The sequence below is a fragment of the Salarias fasciatus genome, chromosome 23 (assembly GCF_902148845.1).
Source record: "Salarias fasciatus chromosome 23, fSalaFa1.1, whole genome shotgun sequence".
Taxonomy (NCBI): Eukaryota; Metazoa; Chordata; class Actinopteri; order Blenniiformes; family Blenniidae; genus Salarias; species Salarias fasciatus.
Window position 1 is genome coordinate 28473048 of NC_043766.1, and position 17886 is coordinate 28490933.

Genomic DNA, 17886 nt, shown 5'->3' on the forward strand with positions numbered 1-17886 from the left:
AGAAGAAACAAAGTCGCCATACGGCGCCATCACCTGCTGCTGGAACTCAAAATTCAGCTTACTAATGCATCACTGCTACGTCTGTTTGTGCCTGCAGTGACACAATTATGTTACTATTTTAAAATTAATCAACTAATTAACTGTTGGCTAGGTAATTTAAAGAGTAAACCTTCGTACATGCTAACAATATTGACAAAATTTTGATTTGCATCAACAAATAGAACAACAATATATTTTTTTAAACTTTTGAAAATAAATCATTTTAATAGAACTGACTACTTGGTCTAACTTAACTTTGTCAAATCATATTTCTTTTTTATTGGACTAATGTGTAATGAAGAAAAAAAAGATAACCAAATAATGGGGTGAAAAAATATCTACCACTTGCTGACTGTACCTGCTGATACCAAAAAAAAAAAAAAAAAAAACTTGCCAAAGAAGAATTCTGTTTCACATGACCTCCCAACACCAATTAGCAGCAATTATCAATTAATATGTTGAAGTTTAACAAATCCCAAAAATCACTTGTGAGACAAAGGTTGTGCACGGTAAAATTTTGGGACTAAAGCTTTGAAAGGGAATTCATGCATGATCTCACATGCTGGGAAAAAAAATGCTTCTTTAGAATTTACCCCTAAATAACTGAAACTTTCTGCAAAGGCTTTGTTTTAAAAACGGATACTTATTAAATATGGATTAATTAATATGTGGTTTGTTTAGATGAAGAGTTCAGTTTGTGTGAAGTCTACGTGCAAACCCACCAATGCCCGAGCGTGTGCGTGGGACATAAGTAATATGCCGAGCGCTCTTCGGACTCTTTGCTCATCTCCCCACGTAAACGGCGAACCCCCAATGATTATTATGGCAACACGTCAGTGTGTGCAGACATATGGAGGGGAGCTGGGGCGGGTTGGGTTACTGTCATAGGGTCGAGCCGGGTGAGGGGGCCGGACAGCTATACCGGCACGCTCTCCAGCTGACAAAAGGTGAAGATTTATGCAGCGGCTCCCAGCAGCCCCTGACTTTTCCCCTCCCTCTTACCAGCACACACACACATTTCCGTCAGACTAGGTAAGAATAAAAGTGTGTGCAAAGAAAGTGCTCTTCTTTTTGTTTTACTTACACCAAATCATTTATGCTGGCTGATGGCCACAACCACTTTGGTATTTTAGCCAAAGCTCCCTGTTTTTTCAGTGGGAATCGCTCAGTTTGATCAGTAAAAGTAGAAGTCATAACGGAACTTTAGGATGGCAGCTGAGAGAGCTGTGAAAGCTAGCTACTTCTATGCTGTCAAAATAGTATTAGCACTGAAGCCAGGCTGTGAGGGTGAGCTTGTGAAAACATGCTAAATAAAGGCTGTAAAAATCTTCTGCTCTGAGCAGTGACCTTAAGGATTATTTTTTCCTTTATTATGATTTACTCATTTATTTGCATTGACACAAATGGAAAACCTTTGACATTACGGATATTTATAGACTGTGTATTATGCTATCCAACCCAGTAAAAATCAAATTTAGCTATATGGGGCCCTTGAACTAAACTGATACCAGCACTCATGCATTATTGCCAAGTCCATGGCAACAAGCAACAAATATCCTGCTTGCAGTTTTATCCACGTAAAGCTAAGTACCAGATGTTCAGTTAAGCAAGCAGTAGGCTGTTAAGATCCAGAATGGATGAGGGGCGCACGAACACAAGGGGCGCCACAAAAGAGGACATGACTACAACTGAATCTATTTTTGCATTCACAATGATTGATAAGACTAAGTTTTATGCTCAAAATTGTCAGGAAAGGTATAATTTGACTATGAAAAGTGTTTTCCACACTGCTCTGACATGTACATAATGGCATAGTGATGCTAGAGAGTTGAGATAGCACAAATAAGAAACACTGCACACTTTAATTGTTTCTGCTGCTGGTTGTTTGCCACTTTACTGGGTGCCTGGTTTGTTCCATAGAAACCCGAAGCAGCCAAGATAAGTTGTGTTCTCTCTAGCTGAAGACACTTTTGAAGAAAATCATTAGGCTAGTTTGAAAGTATCTTAGAAACAGGACCTGGATTGAGCAACCCTGGTTGGGTCGTCCGGCTGAGAGTGTCCAAACATTCAAACGACCAAAAAGTCCAGTGATGGCAGGTCACCACATTGACGGGGTTCAGTGTCATACCCAAGGACTGTCGGATACATGGATGGAATAAGACTGTTCCATCGTAGCACAAACTGTGGGATTGGAAGATGACTCCGCTCTACCAACTAAGCCACAGCAGCCCAAAACATAATCAATTTGTAAAAAACTGTCTCAAACCTTGTCGCAAACAAGGAAGGCAGCAGCAGAGGAGTGTAAGACTGCGACTCTGCCTGAGGTTCGATGTTAACACAAGGAGCATTTAAAAAAAGTTGCACTCTGGAAAGCATTCCCAAAGCTTTCTGTTTTCAACTGCTTTCAAAACAGCTTTTCGTGTAAATGAAGAGAGACAGACTTTACTGTCATTGTGCAAAAAGTACAATGAAATAAAGCCAAAAAAACAATGTAAACCAGTCAAAAGGCAAAGAAACGTTTCCGTTTTCAACACTGTCAAGTAAACGGGCAGAGCAGAAGTGAAGTTCAGTAGGGAGGCATGCAATTATTCAACTAATTATATGTACTCCCTGTACTGGTCAGTTAAAACATCCAATGTTAACTATCATCACCAGTCGAGACATAGACGTCAAACTGCACGCCCTGAACCCTCCCAGTGACTTCAAACAGCATGGTGAGAAGTTATGAGACGGTCTTTTGACAAAAGCAGGGCTATTTCACAGTATTTTCATCTGGCTATGCAGCTTTTACTGTGACAATGACCTCGCAAGGTCTGCTTTTAGTCAACACTGATGGAGATGAAGGCTTCAAGAAGTTAATGGAATATGTTCATCCTGAATATACATAGATACATTTAAACTGAAGTCAGTTAGTGTTAATAAAATGTTCATTGAGTCAACAGAGAAGGAACTTCTCTATTTTTCTGGCCAAAGATGTCGGATGTCATGAGAATCTGAGCAAATGTCTGGAAAGCTGGATTATCAGAAGGGTTTAACGTCTACCCTTGAAGCTGAAGATGACAACTGGTCCTGCCAAGCCGTTTACCAATACATGACACCCATATTGCCTGCCATGTGTTCTCAAATAATTAGTAGGGCTGTGGATCGCACTGCCTGTTAGGTTTCTGATTTATTCAGACAGCCTGACACATGGGCCACTCCTCTGGATACCGTGAAAACATTTACCTCCTTAACTGGGAAAGAAGTCACAATCATTTCAGGATTAAGTTTCGGGGCTCAATAGTATTGATTACACTTTTCAACACATGCCGCTCTTCTTGTGCTTCTCCTCTGCCCCCACCATTTAGAAGAGAAACACGACTTCATGACGGCTCATGGCACTCTGAACTCTTTTTAGGGTTAAAGAGGGTAAAAAACCTTATCCAGCGGTGTGATTGAAACAGCAGATATGCTAATCTAAGTATGTGCAGGGGTATGAAACCAGAAAAAAAAACAAACAGCCTTTTTCTCTATTTAAGTTCGCATGTCAGTGAAGCCAGTTCTACAGCACGTCTTCACTCCAGCTCGTGTGCCCTCAGAGACCGGCGGAGTCCGCCGGCCTGCCCAATACAAATGAGTCGAAATTTTAATTATGGCCAGTTGACAGTTTGATGAGGGTCCGGGTAAGGAGGAGGCCTCTTACGACACAGCTGAGGAGAGGTCGCCCACATGGGCACGCCGTAGGTATAACGGCGCGGTCAGGTCGCTGGCATGCGCAGCTCTCCCAGGGTCCTCGGAGGTTAATCAAAATGCCAAATGTTACCGTGCACTGTGGTGCGGAGCTATACTGAGCTTCTCCTGCACAGGACACCGCCGTGCACGAGGAACTGAATCAATCATGCAACCAAAAGGCCAAACGTTTCATATATAGACACAAATATGAATACTGAGAGGAAAACTGTGACAGGACTTTAAATAACTGGAAAAAAAAAAAAAAATCAAGTACAGATGAACATAAGAGTGTGAAAATGAACAAACAAAAGGAGAGAATTGAAAATAGTCTTCTGTGGTTACAAAAAAAATATATATATATATTTTGCAAATACTTATTTAAATAAGTAACATATATTTATTTTATTGCTATTTTAAATTAATAGCAACAAACATCAATAAGTGTGGAAACCAGGAAACACAAAAATGCAATATGTATATATTTAAATGTATATTCACAGAAAGAATGAATGTGAAAAGAATATTTTCAATTCTGAGTCATTATTTTTCCATTGTTTATTTCCTTTTTTCCTGCATTCTTCTGTGATTTTTTTTAGTAAATCAGAAATACACAGAAAAATGTTCAAATGTGAAAAAAAAATCAAAATGTCGAAATGCATATATGTGAACACGATGTACAATATGTGAATATAAAAACTTTCAGATAAACAATATAAAAAACTGAAATATATTTTTGTTCTGATTTAATTGCATATTTAAGAATGTAGTGATCTATTCCGCTTCATTAATCTATCTACTTTTGAATTTAGATATTTATTTTGAGATTATAGCTCTTCATATATGGAATATGTAAAAACATGTAAACAGAAAGAGAGATGAGGCCTTAAAAAAAAATCACAATACTGAACACTTCTTCCAAAAAGATAGAGATACAGAGAAATGTGTAAAAGTGAACTTGATGTCTTTCAGACTCTGCAGCAGCTCTGGATACATACTTTGGTTTGCGTGTGTGTATGTGTGGGCAAACATGTCTGGCCCAGCATGTGTGCACGAGCGAGAGCGAGAGCGAGCGAGACAAATGGTGATGGACATGAAGAGAGAGGAAGAGGAAAAAGCCTCAGACGGTTCAAGACAGACATAGAAGACAGTGCTCCACCTGTTTGACACAGAGAGCCTGAGAAAGTGCAGAGGAATGAAGAGAATGCCTCAGAGTGCGTGCGTGTGTGTGTGTGTGTGTGTGTGTGTGTGTGTGTGTGTGTGTGTGTGTGTGTGCGAGATAAGTTCAGGTCCATACAGTGCAAGTGTGTTTGGACCAACTGATAATACTATGGGAGTACTGCTGGGGAATGGCATTTGGAGAACGGTATGTAGAAAAGCAGCTGATGGAAGGATCTCACACACACACACACAGACACACACACAGACACACACACACACAAAGCCATTTGAATAATAAAAACTTCTGAGAAAGATCAGTGGACACGAGATATCGAGTGCAGTGCTTCCGACACACACGTGACACCAGGAACACTGAGTTAACATCTTCTGTAAGCTACCTGAGTGTCTGTGAGCAAATTGTTTCTGTGTCTACATGTGCAAATGAGTGTGTCTCTCACAGGAGTGTCTGTGTGTGTGTGTGTGTGTGTGTGTGTGCACTTGTGTGTGCGTAGCTTCTACGTGAGAGTGTATGCATGGGCTTGTGCGGGAGAGTGTGTGTTTGTGCACACGCTTGTGTCTGCAAGCCTCTGCGTGTGTGAGTGTGTGTATATAAATGTGGGACGGTGAGTCAGTGATAGGAGACCACAGAACAAGTGGCCGCAGTGTGAAGGAAAAGTGGCAGAAACTGGAGCCAGTGTGAACCAGGGAGCGATGCAAATAAACAAACAAAAATAAACAAACCTGCTTTGTGCCCAGCTCAAGTCAAAAAAGGACAGGCGGCTCGTCAGACACGTGACAACTCATACAAAAATGCCCTGGCTGCTTCATAGCCTGAGCACTACTCCACAGCACACCACTTTCATCTCTTGTGATACTCCCAAGGTAACACAGTGGGTGTGTTTACATGCAGTCAATAACCCTTTCTTAACCAGAATATTTGCAATAACCCGGTTGCGCACAGCCATGTAAACACGTCCAAAAACCTGAATATGCTCATATTCCGGTTTTTAAAAACCTGAATATTACCCCTGGGTTACTCCTTTTCTAACCTGAATTTTTGGTCATATAAACGTGCATCGGAATATCCCGGTCGAAAGGGACATCAAATACTGCTCTGCGCATGGTCTACCCGTAAGGAATCTCGGTCATTTGAGTCCAGGAACTGCTTGTGACACAGTTTAACTGCTACTAAGTAAATAAAATGTGCCAAAACTATCGTTCAGTTCTTCTCTTTTAATGAAAAAAACGGTGCATCGCATCATTAAACATATTACCACGTCTCGCTGGCTTACTCTTTTTCTAACAACATGCAGAGAGAGCCTGCAGCGCCCTTCTTTTTCTGTGGTGTCTGTGTAAAATAAGGTTGAACATGCAAACAGCACACCTAGTGGCATAAAGTGCAAATGCAGTCATGGCGTCGTCTGTGCTCCGCGGTTTGAATGGGGATATCCCTGATCATGTAAACAGGAGTAACTCTGTCTGTTTAAGCATGTAAACGGGTTATTCCAAATGATTCAGAAACCTGAATATTGACTGCATGTAAACGTGCTCCTGTTGACATGTTCTCCTCTTCACGTAAAGTTTTGTTTGGCATGCAAAGTCTCAACTACCACGCTGAAAACAGCCACAGCAAACGTCTCTTAAATTCATCCAGGTATCGTTTCTGTTGCCTGATCCAGGTCGGGGTCTCAGGTGGAACCGATTTCAGCTAAGAGTGGGAGACAAGCGTGGTCCATACGAGATGACTCGCCAGTCGATCAAGGGGCTAACTATGGTGCTACGATAACAGCAGAAGAACGTGTGCGTGTGTGTCAATGTGCATTTGAGTCACAACATCTGTGTGTCTATAAAGAGAGTTGTGTGATTTCACAAGAATAATATATTTATATGGCATTGTTCAGAAAAATGTAAGCTCAGTGTGCAGTGTCCAGAAATTGAAGAGATTAGCTCCCTGTGCTCACAACGTTTAGTAAAAATAAGGAACATTCAGCTGTTCGTCTGTATGAGAATGGCGCTGGGAGCATTTATTCCATACGCCAGATTGTGCGAGGGTCAACGCGTAAATGCTTACGTTGCACTATTTAAATTGTACCGTCTTTCGCCTGCATATCGTGTGGTTTCATTACAAAATGAAGACTGCAGCTAGATTAGATTCAACCCTTTGCTTTGATTAAAGCTTTACACGCTCCTGGCATTCTCCTGGTGAGCTTCGTGAGACCGTCACCTTAAATCGTTTTCCAACAGTCTTGAATGAGTTGCCAGAGGCTTTGAGCACCTGTTGGTCCTTCTGCCTTCACTCTGTGGGCCATCTCATCCTAAACCATCTCCACTGGATTCAGGTCAGGTGACTGTGGAGAACAGATCCTCTGGCGCAGCGCTCGTCACTCTCCTTCGTGGTCAAATGGCTCTCACTCAGCCTGGAGGTGTGTCTGGGGACGACATGTAGCTGCAGGACGCTGTGCTAGAGATGCCTTCAACCTCACACCTCCTCCTCCATGCCTCACAGTGGAACCACGCATGTAGAACCAACCGTTCACCTTTTCTAGGTCGCACAAAGACAACACCGCTGGCGGAACCACGGATCTCAGATTTTCAGACTGCACATTTAATTTTTTTGTAGTTTTCTTCACAGACTGACCTTCAGTTCTTAAAGTAATGACGGACCTGCCATAATATGAATTCTCACAGTTGTCAAATAGGGCTGTGCGCTGCACACCAACCTGACTTCTGCACAACACAACTGACGACCCCCGAAAGAAGGCAATAAATTCCACAAATGAGCCCTGGCAAGGCACGCCTGTGAAGTGAAAACCGCTTCAGGTGACGACTTCATGAAGCTCACTGAGAGAAATGCGGAGGGTTTGCAGAGCTGTCAAGAGAGCAAAGGGTGGCTGCTTTCAATCGAGGAACATGTTTTCAGTTTTGTCACAATTTTTGGTTTGTTACAAAATTCCAAAAGAGTTCATTCACAGTTTTGATGCTTTCAGTGAGAGGAGATGGTGTGCACAAACTTTTTACTGGTAGTGAATTTTAGATCAATAACTATCAGTAAAACATAAATAACCACAGCTCACCTACCTGAAGAACACAGACCTTGAGAAAGCATGCAAATTTCAAACAAAAACGCATTACGTTCCACTTTTTAATTTTTTTTTTTTTTTAAATATTCTTATTTCTGAGCAACGTGTGTTTGAATGTGTTTACTGCATTTTGAAAAATGGCAAGGGAAAAAGAGAACGTGTGAATGTGATTCAGCCCTGGGTGAACATTAAAAAACTGAAAACGTAACAGGAGTCAGGATCAAACCACAGCTCCAGTGTCGTCCTTTAATTTGGTTTGTTTTTTGTTTTTTTTTTTACATTAATAACATACAAACAGTAACCTCACCATTTAACAGGATTTGACCAGGATTAGGTCACAGATTAAAAGTGGCACTTCAATAAAAAAAAAAAAAAAAAAAAAAAAGAGAGAAGGCATTTAAAAGCTTAAAAAAGAAAAGAGAAAAAAGTTACGATCCCACGGGTTAGCTGTATTAATGAATGAACTTAAGGCAGTACCACTCGCTGAATGTCTTTCTGATACTTTCTGTCCAGATAAAGTTGGCCAGCATCCCCTCTCAGCCTGCATGTGTCGTGTGTGTCTACGTACGACTGGAGAAAGTGGAAAATGTCAGCTGGGGGGGGGGGGGGCTCCACGCAGAGCAGCAGCACATATGATTTATGGGAAAAATAAGTGGGATCACCGTACGCACGGTAACAGGATCCCTGTATGAGTCGGGTGGGGGGGTGGGGGGTGGGGGTCTTTTGTGGTGGTAATGGGCTTGTGTGGTGGGTGGAGGGTGGGGTGGGGGTGGGTGGAGGGTTAGGGGGGCAGAATGTTGGTAAGTTGATGCTGAGAGAGCAAAGGTGGCAGCGCTGCAACTGTAAGAGAGCCTCTGACAACAACACACAAACAAGTCAACAAACCGACTCCCAGGAACGGAGAAGCACGACGAGGCAGTGGTTCAGAGTATAAATCCACACGTAACGACTAATTTATACGGACGGGGAAGAACCGTCCGACACGGATCCTGAGAGTACCGCTGCAGAGATAAGAAATGAGCGGCCGCCTTGGTGCTACAATCACTCAGCCGCGATAAAGTTTAGGCCCTGTCACGCGTTCAAGTTGGATTGATAATCATTCGAAACACAAATTCTGTGTGGAAATATATACACAGGCTTTGATTAACTCAGGTCAGATGGCACAATAATTTCCTGTTAAAAAAAAATAAAAATAGAAAAATAAAAAAATAACAATATGAACCTTTTAACTTCCTATCAAACTACACACCTTGGTGTAATTGTGACTGATTGTTGTTTTTTCTATATCAGTCAAACTATGGTTGCAAAGCACCTGTTAAACACTAAAATGCTTCAGAAATGATGAAAAAAAAAGAGGAAAACCCAAGAAATATGACAAAAATGTTGATTAAAATGAAAGTGAGAAAAAGCTTAAAAGTGTATTTATGTTAGAAAAGAAATGAAACTGAGCTTATGAAGGTACAAAAAAATACGATTTTAAACTACAAAGCACAACACACATGCCTTACTAAAGTTAATATTTTCCAATATTATGCACCTCTCTATGACTGTAGCTATCAAAAAAGCCTCACCTACTATTAAAATCCCAAATTCACTTGTTCATATGGAATATCATTACAATTATGATGTCAAAATGCAGCTATTTTGCTACTTATCACCACACAGTCACTTCAGAAGTACCGGAATTCTGTAAAAAAAAAAAAAAAAAAAAAAAAAAAAGTATGGTAAAGTTCAACAGATTAGCATTTTTAAAGTAAATTTGTCTGATTAAGCGCATGACTTCTCCGTGGAGTTCAGGCCTAAACCTCTTGCAGTCTGTTGGGCTTAAAAAAAAAAAAAAAAAACGAAAAAAAAAAAACGAAAAAAAAAAAAGCGGAGGGCTTATTAAGTGAACAGCGAGGACAGCCGCAGCCAGAGCCAGACTGCATGAGAGATGGAGAGAAACCCGAGTGAGATAGAGACCTAAAATGCTCCAGAAGTCTGTCACATGGGGCCTGAAGCCGCACAGCTCAGCACTCTTCCTCCCTGTTCTGTCCGTTCCTGACATTTATCAGCTTTATTAGATTATCTGGGCTACATGGCTGCTTCTGGGTGCGCACACACACACACACACACACACACACACACACACACACACACACACACACACACACACACACACACACACACACACACACACACACACACACACACACACACACACACACACACACACACACACACACACACCTACCTTTCGATTCATTACAGTCCTAACTGCTTACTTAGGCTTATGCCGTCTTTAAATTAAACCACAGATAACCGAGCACCTCGGAAAACGCCGGCCCTTAGCGTGGACAGGAGCGGCCATTGAGGAGGAAATTAAGAAACATTGTTTGCGAGTGTATTATCATGCATGTGTGAGTGGTCATAAGGTTGGTTTTTAACGGGCTCATCTATAGGGACTCTGCTTCCCATCATTAGTAATTCAATTTGCTCTTTATTAGCGGCTCTTATCGGAGGCACAGACGGCTAAGAGCAGCTCTCCTCACTCCATCTTCCCCTTGCTCCACCTTTCCTGTGACTCTGATGCTGAATGCCCGTCTTTAATTAGAAATGCATGGAAGCGATTCAGGTGTGTCAAAGGAAAACTGGCCCAAAAGGGGGAAGATGAAGGAACGGGGACGAGGAAGAATGCATAAAGTTGGGTTAAAGTATCAGAAGAAGAGAGGATTGAGGGGACGAATAAAGCCTGATGTTAATAGTGATGGCTTTTCTAATGTCTTCTGACTCCATTGAGTATGGGAGATTGCACCAAGATGGGCATGAGCCGTGTAGGGTACACAGAGAATGACCGGAGGGTTGGAGGGGCAAGTGGAGGGAGGGAGGGGAGGGGAGGGAGAGGCAAAGCTGTAAAAACAATGATTGCTTTCCATCAGGTTAGGCCTATATTCTACAGTTCGTTAAAACAATCCAATTTGCAAAAGGATAATTATGCATTAGCTCCTTTTTATCTACTGAAGGGAGAGTGGTGCCAGGGCTTGATAGCAGCGGTGCTGCCTGCCTCCACCTCTGCAAATTACCCGCTATCGGCACTTGTTCGCCATCACGGCTGAATTGGGCAATCAATTAACCTCCTCCCCCCTCCTCCGCTTATCGTCTGCCTGTACTCCTCTACAGTGACAGCAGGCAGCTCAGAGCCAACGAGGAGGACAAGGTGTGAGCCGTTTCCCTCTGTTGGACACAGCTGGAACAGCTTGTGTTTCTTTTACTTGTTGCCAAATTTTACTTTAAAAAAAAAAAAATCAGCTAAAGTGACCAAAAGAAAAAAACAACAAAAAAACAAAAACAAATAAAACTACAACATGGCACGACTCTTTAAGTTCCTTCACAGTTGAAGCTGTTTCTTTCGACTGTCTATGTGTGTGTGTTCGCAACATTCCTGCTCTCATCTGAACAGTGATTTTACATTCACTAAAGTCAGCACGTTAGCCCCGGCCCTTTAAACCAGGCAGTTGCCGCCACAGCTTGGCGTCTTGAGTCACTCAGAGAAGCAGATGAGGGAACAGTCAACGCAAAGGAGGCTGAAGCTCCAGGCTGAAACACACTCTGCTGTCCTTTACTTGATGAGCAGGTTTATGTCCTTTAACCACTGCAGCCAATTCAGGCAAAGTGATTCAACACCGCCACCCAATGTACAGCGGAGGAAAGAGTTCAATCTCTGACAGTTCTACTGAAACACATTTGACGTGAAAATTAAAGGATATCGCAAAAATAAACAAAAAGCTTATTAAGTACAGTGCAATTTGTTCAATAACCTCAACAAATTTGGTGATGAAAATCAATATTAGTGTTAATATGATAGTGATACAATCAATAATGTGGTTTGAGGCAGAATTGATTGAGAAGCTTGTTTGCAGGGTGTAATTTCAATATGTAGTAAAAAATATATATTTTTAGAGCCATTAACCTTTTTTTGGTTAAATCAATGAACTTTTTTTTGACAGTTCATAGAAAAATCAATAGTATTGTTTTACTTTTGATCTGTCGTTTTGCTGTTTCTTCCTTTTAATCTACTTCAAACATCTTTAAAAAAAATATGAGAACAAAAAAAAAAAAGAAAACTTCAACATGCTTAAAACAGAGAAGCACAAGTTAAATTAAATCCTTCGTCCTCTCCAGTCAGTCTATTTGCACGTTGTGTATTTTTTCTATTTTCTTTTAACCAAACACAAAAACACACTTAGAAACGTCCGGACACTTAAACTGCAGCCAGCAAGTAAATAAACCAGATGTAAAAGCAGCTGGTGCACCTTCTTCCCTACACCTGGCGAACACAGTCTGTGTGTGTGTGTGTGTGTGTGTGTGTGTGTGTGTGTGTGTGTGTGTGTGTGTGTGTGTGTGTGTGTGTGTGTGTGTGCACTGCTTGAGGCAGTTTATTCCACACTCAACATGTTGAAAGAAGACATTGTTTTTAAAGTTGGTGTTTAAAATTTAATTTCCTCATTAATTCACACGACCCTCTCTTTTTAAAAAAAGCATTGCTTTTTTCCTGGGAGTGACTTATGTGATTTGTGATGCTTGTAAATGAACCAGATCAGCTACTTTGAAGGTTGTTGACTGTAAGAACGTTGGATTTATGCGATCTCTGCAGCTGGTGGTGTGTATGATCCTTCTGTATAGACAGTGAATATAGTGAACATTTGTCAGCACGGTATTACCCCAAATCTCTGCACAGCCATTTCAATATGCTGATATGAGTAAACAGTGGAGAATGTGGATTGAACTGTGGTTTTCGCTTCACCGAATATTGAAATGCCTCGAGATAGTGTGAGTGTGTGGTGCTTACTTGTCCTCGATGAGCTTGGAGACAAGCGCCTCAGTTTGTGCCTCCCAAAAGCCACCAGCTCCCTGGAGGGTGTCCTCCTGACGCCGGCGGGTCTCCGGGGCACAGGGTGAATTCTCGCCCGTGGGGAGGACCTTCCTGCTGATGGAGCAGCACCTTTTTCTGCGCCTCCGCCACCGTGACTACAGCGCAAGAGGGTAAAATAAAGAGGGCATTCAGTAAAACAACAAACGGTACCTGACACTGTCTGAAGAGCTACACAGGTCAAAGAATGCTGATGCTACAGACGGCATACCTGCAATACCACAAGAAGACCTTAGCACATTCGCTGTAAAATGCCGTTTTTCCTAGAATGTTCACTTATTGTAAATAATGTGATTTTGCAATTTTGTTATTCTTTGACAAAATTTCAGTGCGTGGTCTATTGTTCTATTCTGCTGCTGCTTTATTTTTTTTCCTCCTTAGACAGTGAGATATGAGTCAAATGCCTTGCTTGTCTTTTACAAACTTGGCCAACAAAGCTGTTTTTGAAATAAAATGTAATATATTGCAATATAATAGGGGCTACAAAATGATACACTGATAAGAGGTTTTCACTCAGAATCAATCTTGGTTGTTTCACTGAATGGCAATTTGGGCAAAATCACAGATTTCTGAAGGGAGCTACAACAAGCCAACTATCATGAAGAGCAAAAAAAAATACTTTGCTGCCATCTTCTGGTTAGAGGTGGTAATATGCATATTCAGAGGAAGATTTAAATTGAGACCAAGCTTTTTAGGCTCATGTCTGCATTGTGGTTAATCACCTGTTGCTGGACTTCCTGATGATCTTCATCCTGCTGCGCAGCTTGAACGCACTGGGAGAAGACGATGGAACGGAGGCTTGTGGGGATGCAGCAGGAGGAAGAAAAAGCCCTCCTCTAAACACTCTGCTGTTGTTGTCTGCTGTCCAGTGGAAGGATGATCTACGACGATTGCCTATTAGTGCTCCTGTCGCTCCTGCAGACTCTCCCACACCACTGGCCTTCCAGCGATAACGACTTCCTGGGGCTGCACTGGCTGATGAGCCGGAACTTCCCTTCTTCTGTCTTGGGGAAGCAGCAATGGCTGCTTTAGCTTTTTTGGTGGCGTCTCCCTTCTCACCTGGTCTCTGAGGAGGACTCAGTGATTTGGGGGAGGGGGACTTCCGGGAGGACTTCAGCTGAGCAGAAGAGACCCACTTGTACTTTGAGGTCTTTGGGGTAACAGAAACTGGGACCAGCTTTCGAAGTGACTTCTTGGCAGAGGCCTTTTTGCTTGGGGTAAGTAAAGACGGGCTCCCTGTAGCTTTGGAGACTGATGCTGGAGGAACAGAAGTGGTTCTGCTTGTGGTGAAATTCCCTCCTGTCATGTTCTGATTCTTGATCCAAGTGAACTTGGATTTCTTCAGAAAGGATGAAGATATCTGGGTTTCTCTGCTGTGAGTTGAGGAGGCAAAGGAAGGCTGTGTGGATGCTATGGAAAGAGCAGAGGGAGCTGGTCCTGAGGCTTTAGCACTAACACTGTAATTCTGTTTGGTAGAGTTGGATTTGTTGCTCAATGAGGGCTTAATCTTAACTTGGGGGCCACTCTGTGAGCTGGTTGAGGTACTAGCTTTGATTAATGAAACAATCCCTTCATTTCCCTGTTGGACCACATGTCGGCTTTCAGCAATCGGCTTGTGCTGAATGTCATGATGAGACATCACAGACTTGTTTGCAATTGCTGCTGCTCCCGTTATTCTCGTCTTCGTATGTCCGTCCTTAAGATTTTGAGGGATCCCTGAAGATGAACTGGCAGTCTGGCTCCCCCCACTCTCCTTTCCTCTGCTGGCACTGGGCAGTGAGACGCTGTGGCTTACAGGCTGGTGATGAGCAGAAGAGGAGGAAGTGGAGGCGGAAGCCGAGGGGGTCTTATTTTTCAGTGAGTATGTTTTTGTCCAGCTTACGCCTCTCTGAAAGGCATACGCACTCCGTCTGGAGCTGTGGGGATAGATGGTGGAAACACTAGGATCTGGTCGAGATGTGGAACTTCCTGAAGGTCTCGGCTCAGATCCCGTAAATGGTTTGTCGCCATGGATGCTTTTGTGTTTGTTGATGAGATCTGGGAATTAAAAAAAACAAACAAAAGTGAGCTCAGGACTGACACAAATCATAAGAGAAACACACAGCTGTGTTTCTCTCAACATTAACATATTTGTGGATTTTAGAACAGAATCCAAAATAAGATATCAAAAGAAACTGTGAAGAAAAAAAAAAAAAGAAAATAGAAAAAGAACATAAGATAAACCCCATACCCCATTCAAACCCCAAACATCTCAGACAGCACTCCCACCCACCCCACAAAAAAAAAAAAAAAAAAAACAGATGCTCATACTAAAGTGAGAATTCAATCAGGTAATATCTTATAATCTGTGCAAATCATTTGAAAACCTGTCATCTTTAAAAAAAAACTCACAGGTGGACCTTCTACTGTCCAATTGATTTACTCCATTTTATATGAAATGTGATTCCACAAAGCTCTTGAGTAATGGAGACGCTTTCAACCATATAACTGGTATTGCCAACAAAGGAAATGACTAACATTACGTCAAGGACCTCAAACATGTGGCGCAGCACATTCAAACTGGGATAACATAAAGCTGTTTATCCATCTTGTTATAGCAGCAGTCTGATTGCCTCCAAATGGATTCTTCACGTGAGGAAAACAACCACAAACATGCGGCCAATGTTTTATTGCATTCAGCATAAATAAAATGGGTGATGATGTGGCCTTGACAGACTCCTGATTGACATTACCACTTCTGCTGGGTTTACCTAAAGAGACAGGAGAATCTGCACCAGGTTTCTTCAAATATGGTGTGTAAAGTGTGCATTTTTGAAAAAGGTAAAATCTTAAAAGGGAACAAGTACACTGAAAGGTGTAAATATAAAGCTGAATATTTATTTGCCCACATTCAGCCTGAAGTTTGAAATCTTTAGAAGAGGAAACAACAAATTAGATAACTATTATTCAAATCAGTATTTTGTATGATAAAGAAAATATTGAAGTCTGTTTTTCATAATCCTCTGACTGTACTATCTTCTGTAATTACGATGATAAAAGTGATGATGTGTACGGTTGCAGTTCAAAACGCCAATCGGTCTGACAGGTGACTTTTACACTTACATGCCAATGATAGTTAAATAAAGTAAGAACTAATTAACATTAATATTTCATAATAACTAGCTTGAAACCGTCTCAATAAAAGATTAATATCTCACTTGGTTATTCTAACGACCTAAAAACAACCATACTGTCACACCCTTGGCCACCGTTGAGCTACAACTTAAATGAGGCAAGGCAGCTTAGTGAAATCTAAATGATAATGCAGTTCAAAGTGCAATAAAGTCGAATTCACCAAAGCAAACCATTATGAAACAGGCTTGTGAAAATGTACACTGTCAATTTAAACAGCTAAATAGGGAAAGTGCGTGTGCTTACATGTGACAATTTATTATATTTTGGTCAAATTTCCAAGTTAAATGAAGTAAACAGCACGACGCCTGAAAGTAATGCGAGGCACTGCTTAAGCATAGAGACTATAATCAGTATTTACATCATGAGTAACATGAAACAGAATGTAGAAATCGCACAGGCACTCAGGAGATAGCGGCAGCATTATTCTGAAACACTGAGATCGGGTCTGCAGCACTGAGTTTAAGGCAACCGTCCATGTTTGAAGAACTAGTATACTGAGTTAGTATCAGGCTCGGTCCCGACGGCGTTGAGTCAGCCATCGATGTAATTCGAACCGCGGTGACAGCACTTGGGAACAGCGGACTGTCTCTAAAGACAAAACTAGAAACAATGGGATGTCTTAAAAAAAAATAAGACTTACTCTGCAGAAGCTCAATTTGACTTTTAAGCGCTTCTCTCTCCTCCATGTTTAAGAGCAGAACCAAACGACAAGTAACTCGGCGCAAGAAGATGACGTGTGAGATTTAACCAATCACAACGCTGGAAATATGGTGACGCGAAAAAACCCTCCGCTTGGACTGGCAGGTGGTGATGGACCACAATCTTCTGACTCTTGTGATAGGAGTCATTAATCGGTCTGGTCTCAAGTGATAACACATCAATCTTTCCTTTTCTTTCAGACAATTTTGATGATTTTTTTTCTGTAGAATTCTCTCCACATGCTTGAACAGATCAAATAATTCAATTTGTGTTTTACATTCTTTTCTCCTCTCTTCCCTCCTCTGGAATAAGAAAACCTACAATTCTACAATGCTACAATTTCATTTAGCAGATACTTTTGTCCAAAGCGACATACAACACAAGCAATTCAGACATAAGGAAAAACTTTTAGTAAGTGCAAAAAGTGTGCTTGGTCAGTGTTGTCATCAAGTTGCAGAAGAATCTTCTTCCTTTTCCCACTTTTCTTTTTCATACCAGGTATTTTCAGAATTAGAATCATGTATGAATTTATAAAGTTTAAAGATACAAAGAATTGTCACAGATAATATGGTTTTACTTGAGAAAGGAGATCAGAACCATCTGCAGATTAATGTGACAAAGACCAAGGAGCTTGTCGTCCATGTTCCCCCATCTCCACCCAAGGAGACAGTATAGACATTGTGGAAAGCTACATATATTTGTGGGTGTATATAGAAATAAACTGGACTGGGTTAACAACACTGCCTCACTTTACAGGAAGGTCCTTGGCCTAAGCCTCAAAAATAAACACAACCAACATCATTTGACATGTGTCACACTATTGCTGATGGTGTTCTATGAATCTGTGGTACATTCATATTATTCGCTGCTGCATGCCGGGGCAGCAGGCTAAGGGTGACTGACACCAACAGGCTCAACAAACTCATCAGAAAGACCAGTGATGTGGTGGGAGTGGATATGGACTCTGTACATGTGGTCTCAGGAAGGAGGATCTGGTCCAAACAGAAGCAAGTCCTTTACGGTATAGAAGAACCTTCAGCAACAGACTGATACCACCAAAGTGCTCTGCAGAGTGCCACAGAACATCCTTCCTTTTAGTGGCAGTAAGACTTTATG

The 17886-nt window shown here is 41.6% G+C and overlaps 1 protein-coding gene across 1 annotated transcript in view; it reads right to left on the minus strand.

Annotated features, from left to right (window-relative positions):
• Nucleotides 1–16784, minus strand: part of zc3h3 (zinc finger CCCH-type containing 3) — a 77068-nt gene extending 60284 nt beyond the window's left edge. Inside the window, exons 1-3 of the mRNA XM_030083064.1 lie at nt 16712–16784; nt 13620–14934; nt 12817–12995 (exon numbers count right to left, since the gene is read on the minus strand). Coding sequence (XP_029938924.1) covers nt 12817–12995; nt 13620–14934; nt 16712–16757 — 1540 coding nt within the window. The 5' untranslated portion in view covers nt 16758–16784. The remainder of the gene's footprint in view (nt 1–12816; nt 12996–13619; nt 14935–16711) is intronic.
• Between the last annotated feature and the right edge of the window lie 1102 nt (nt 16785–17886).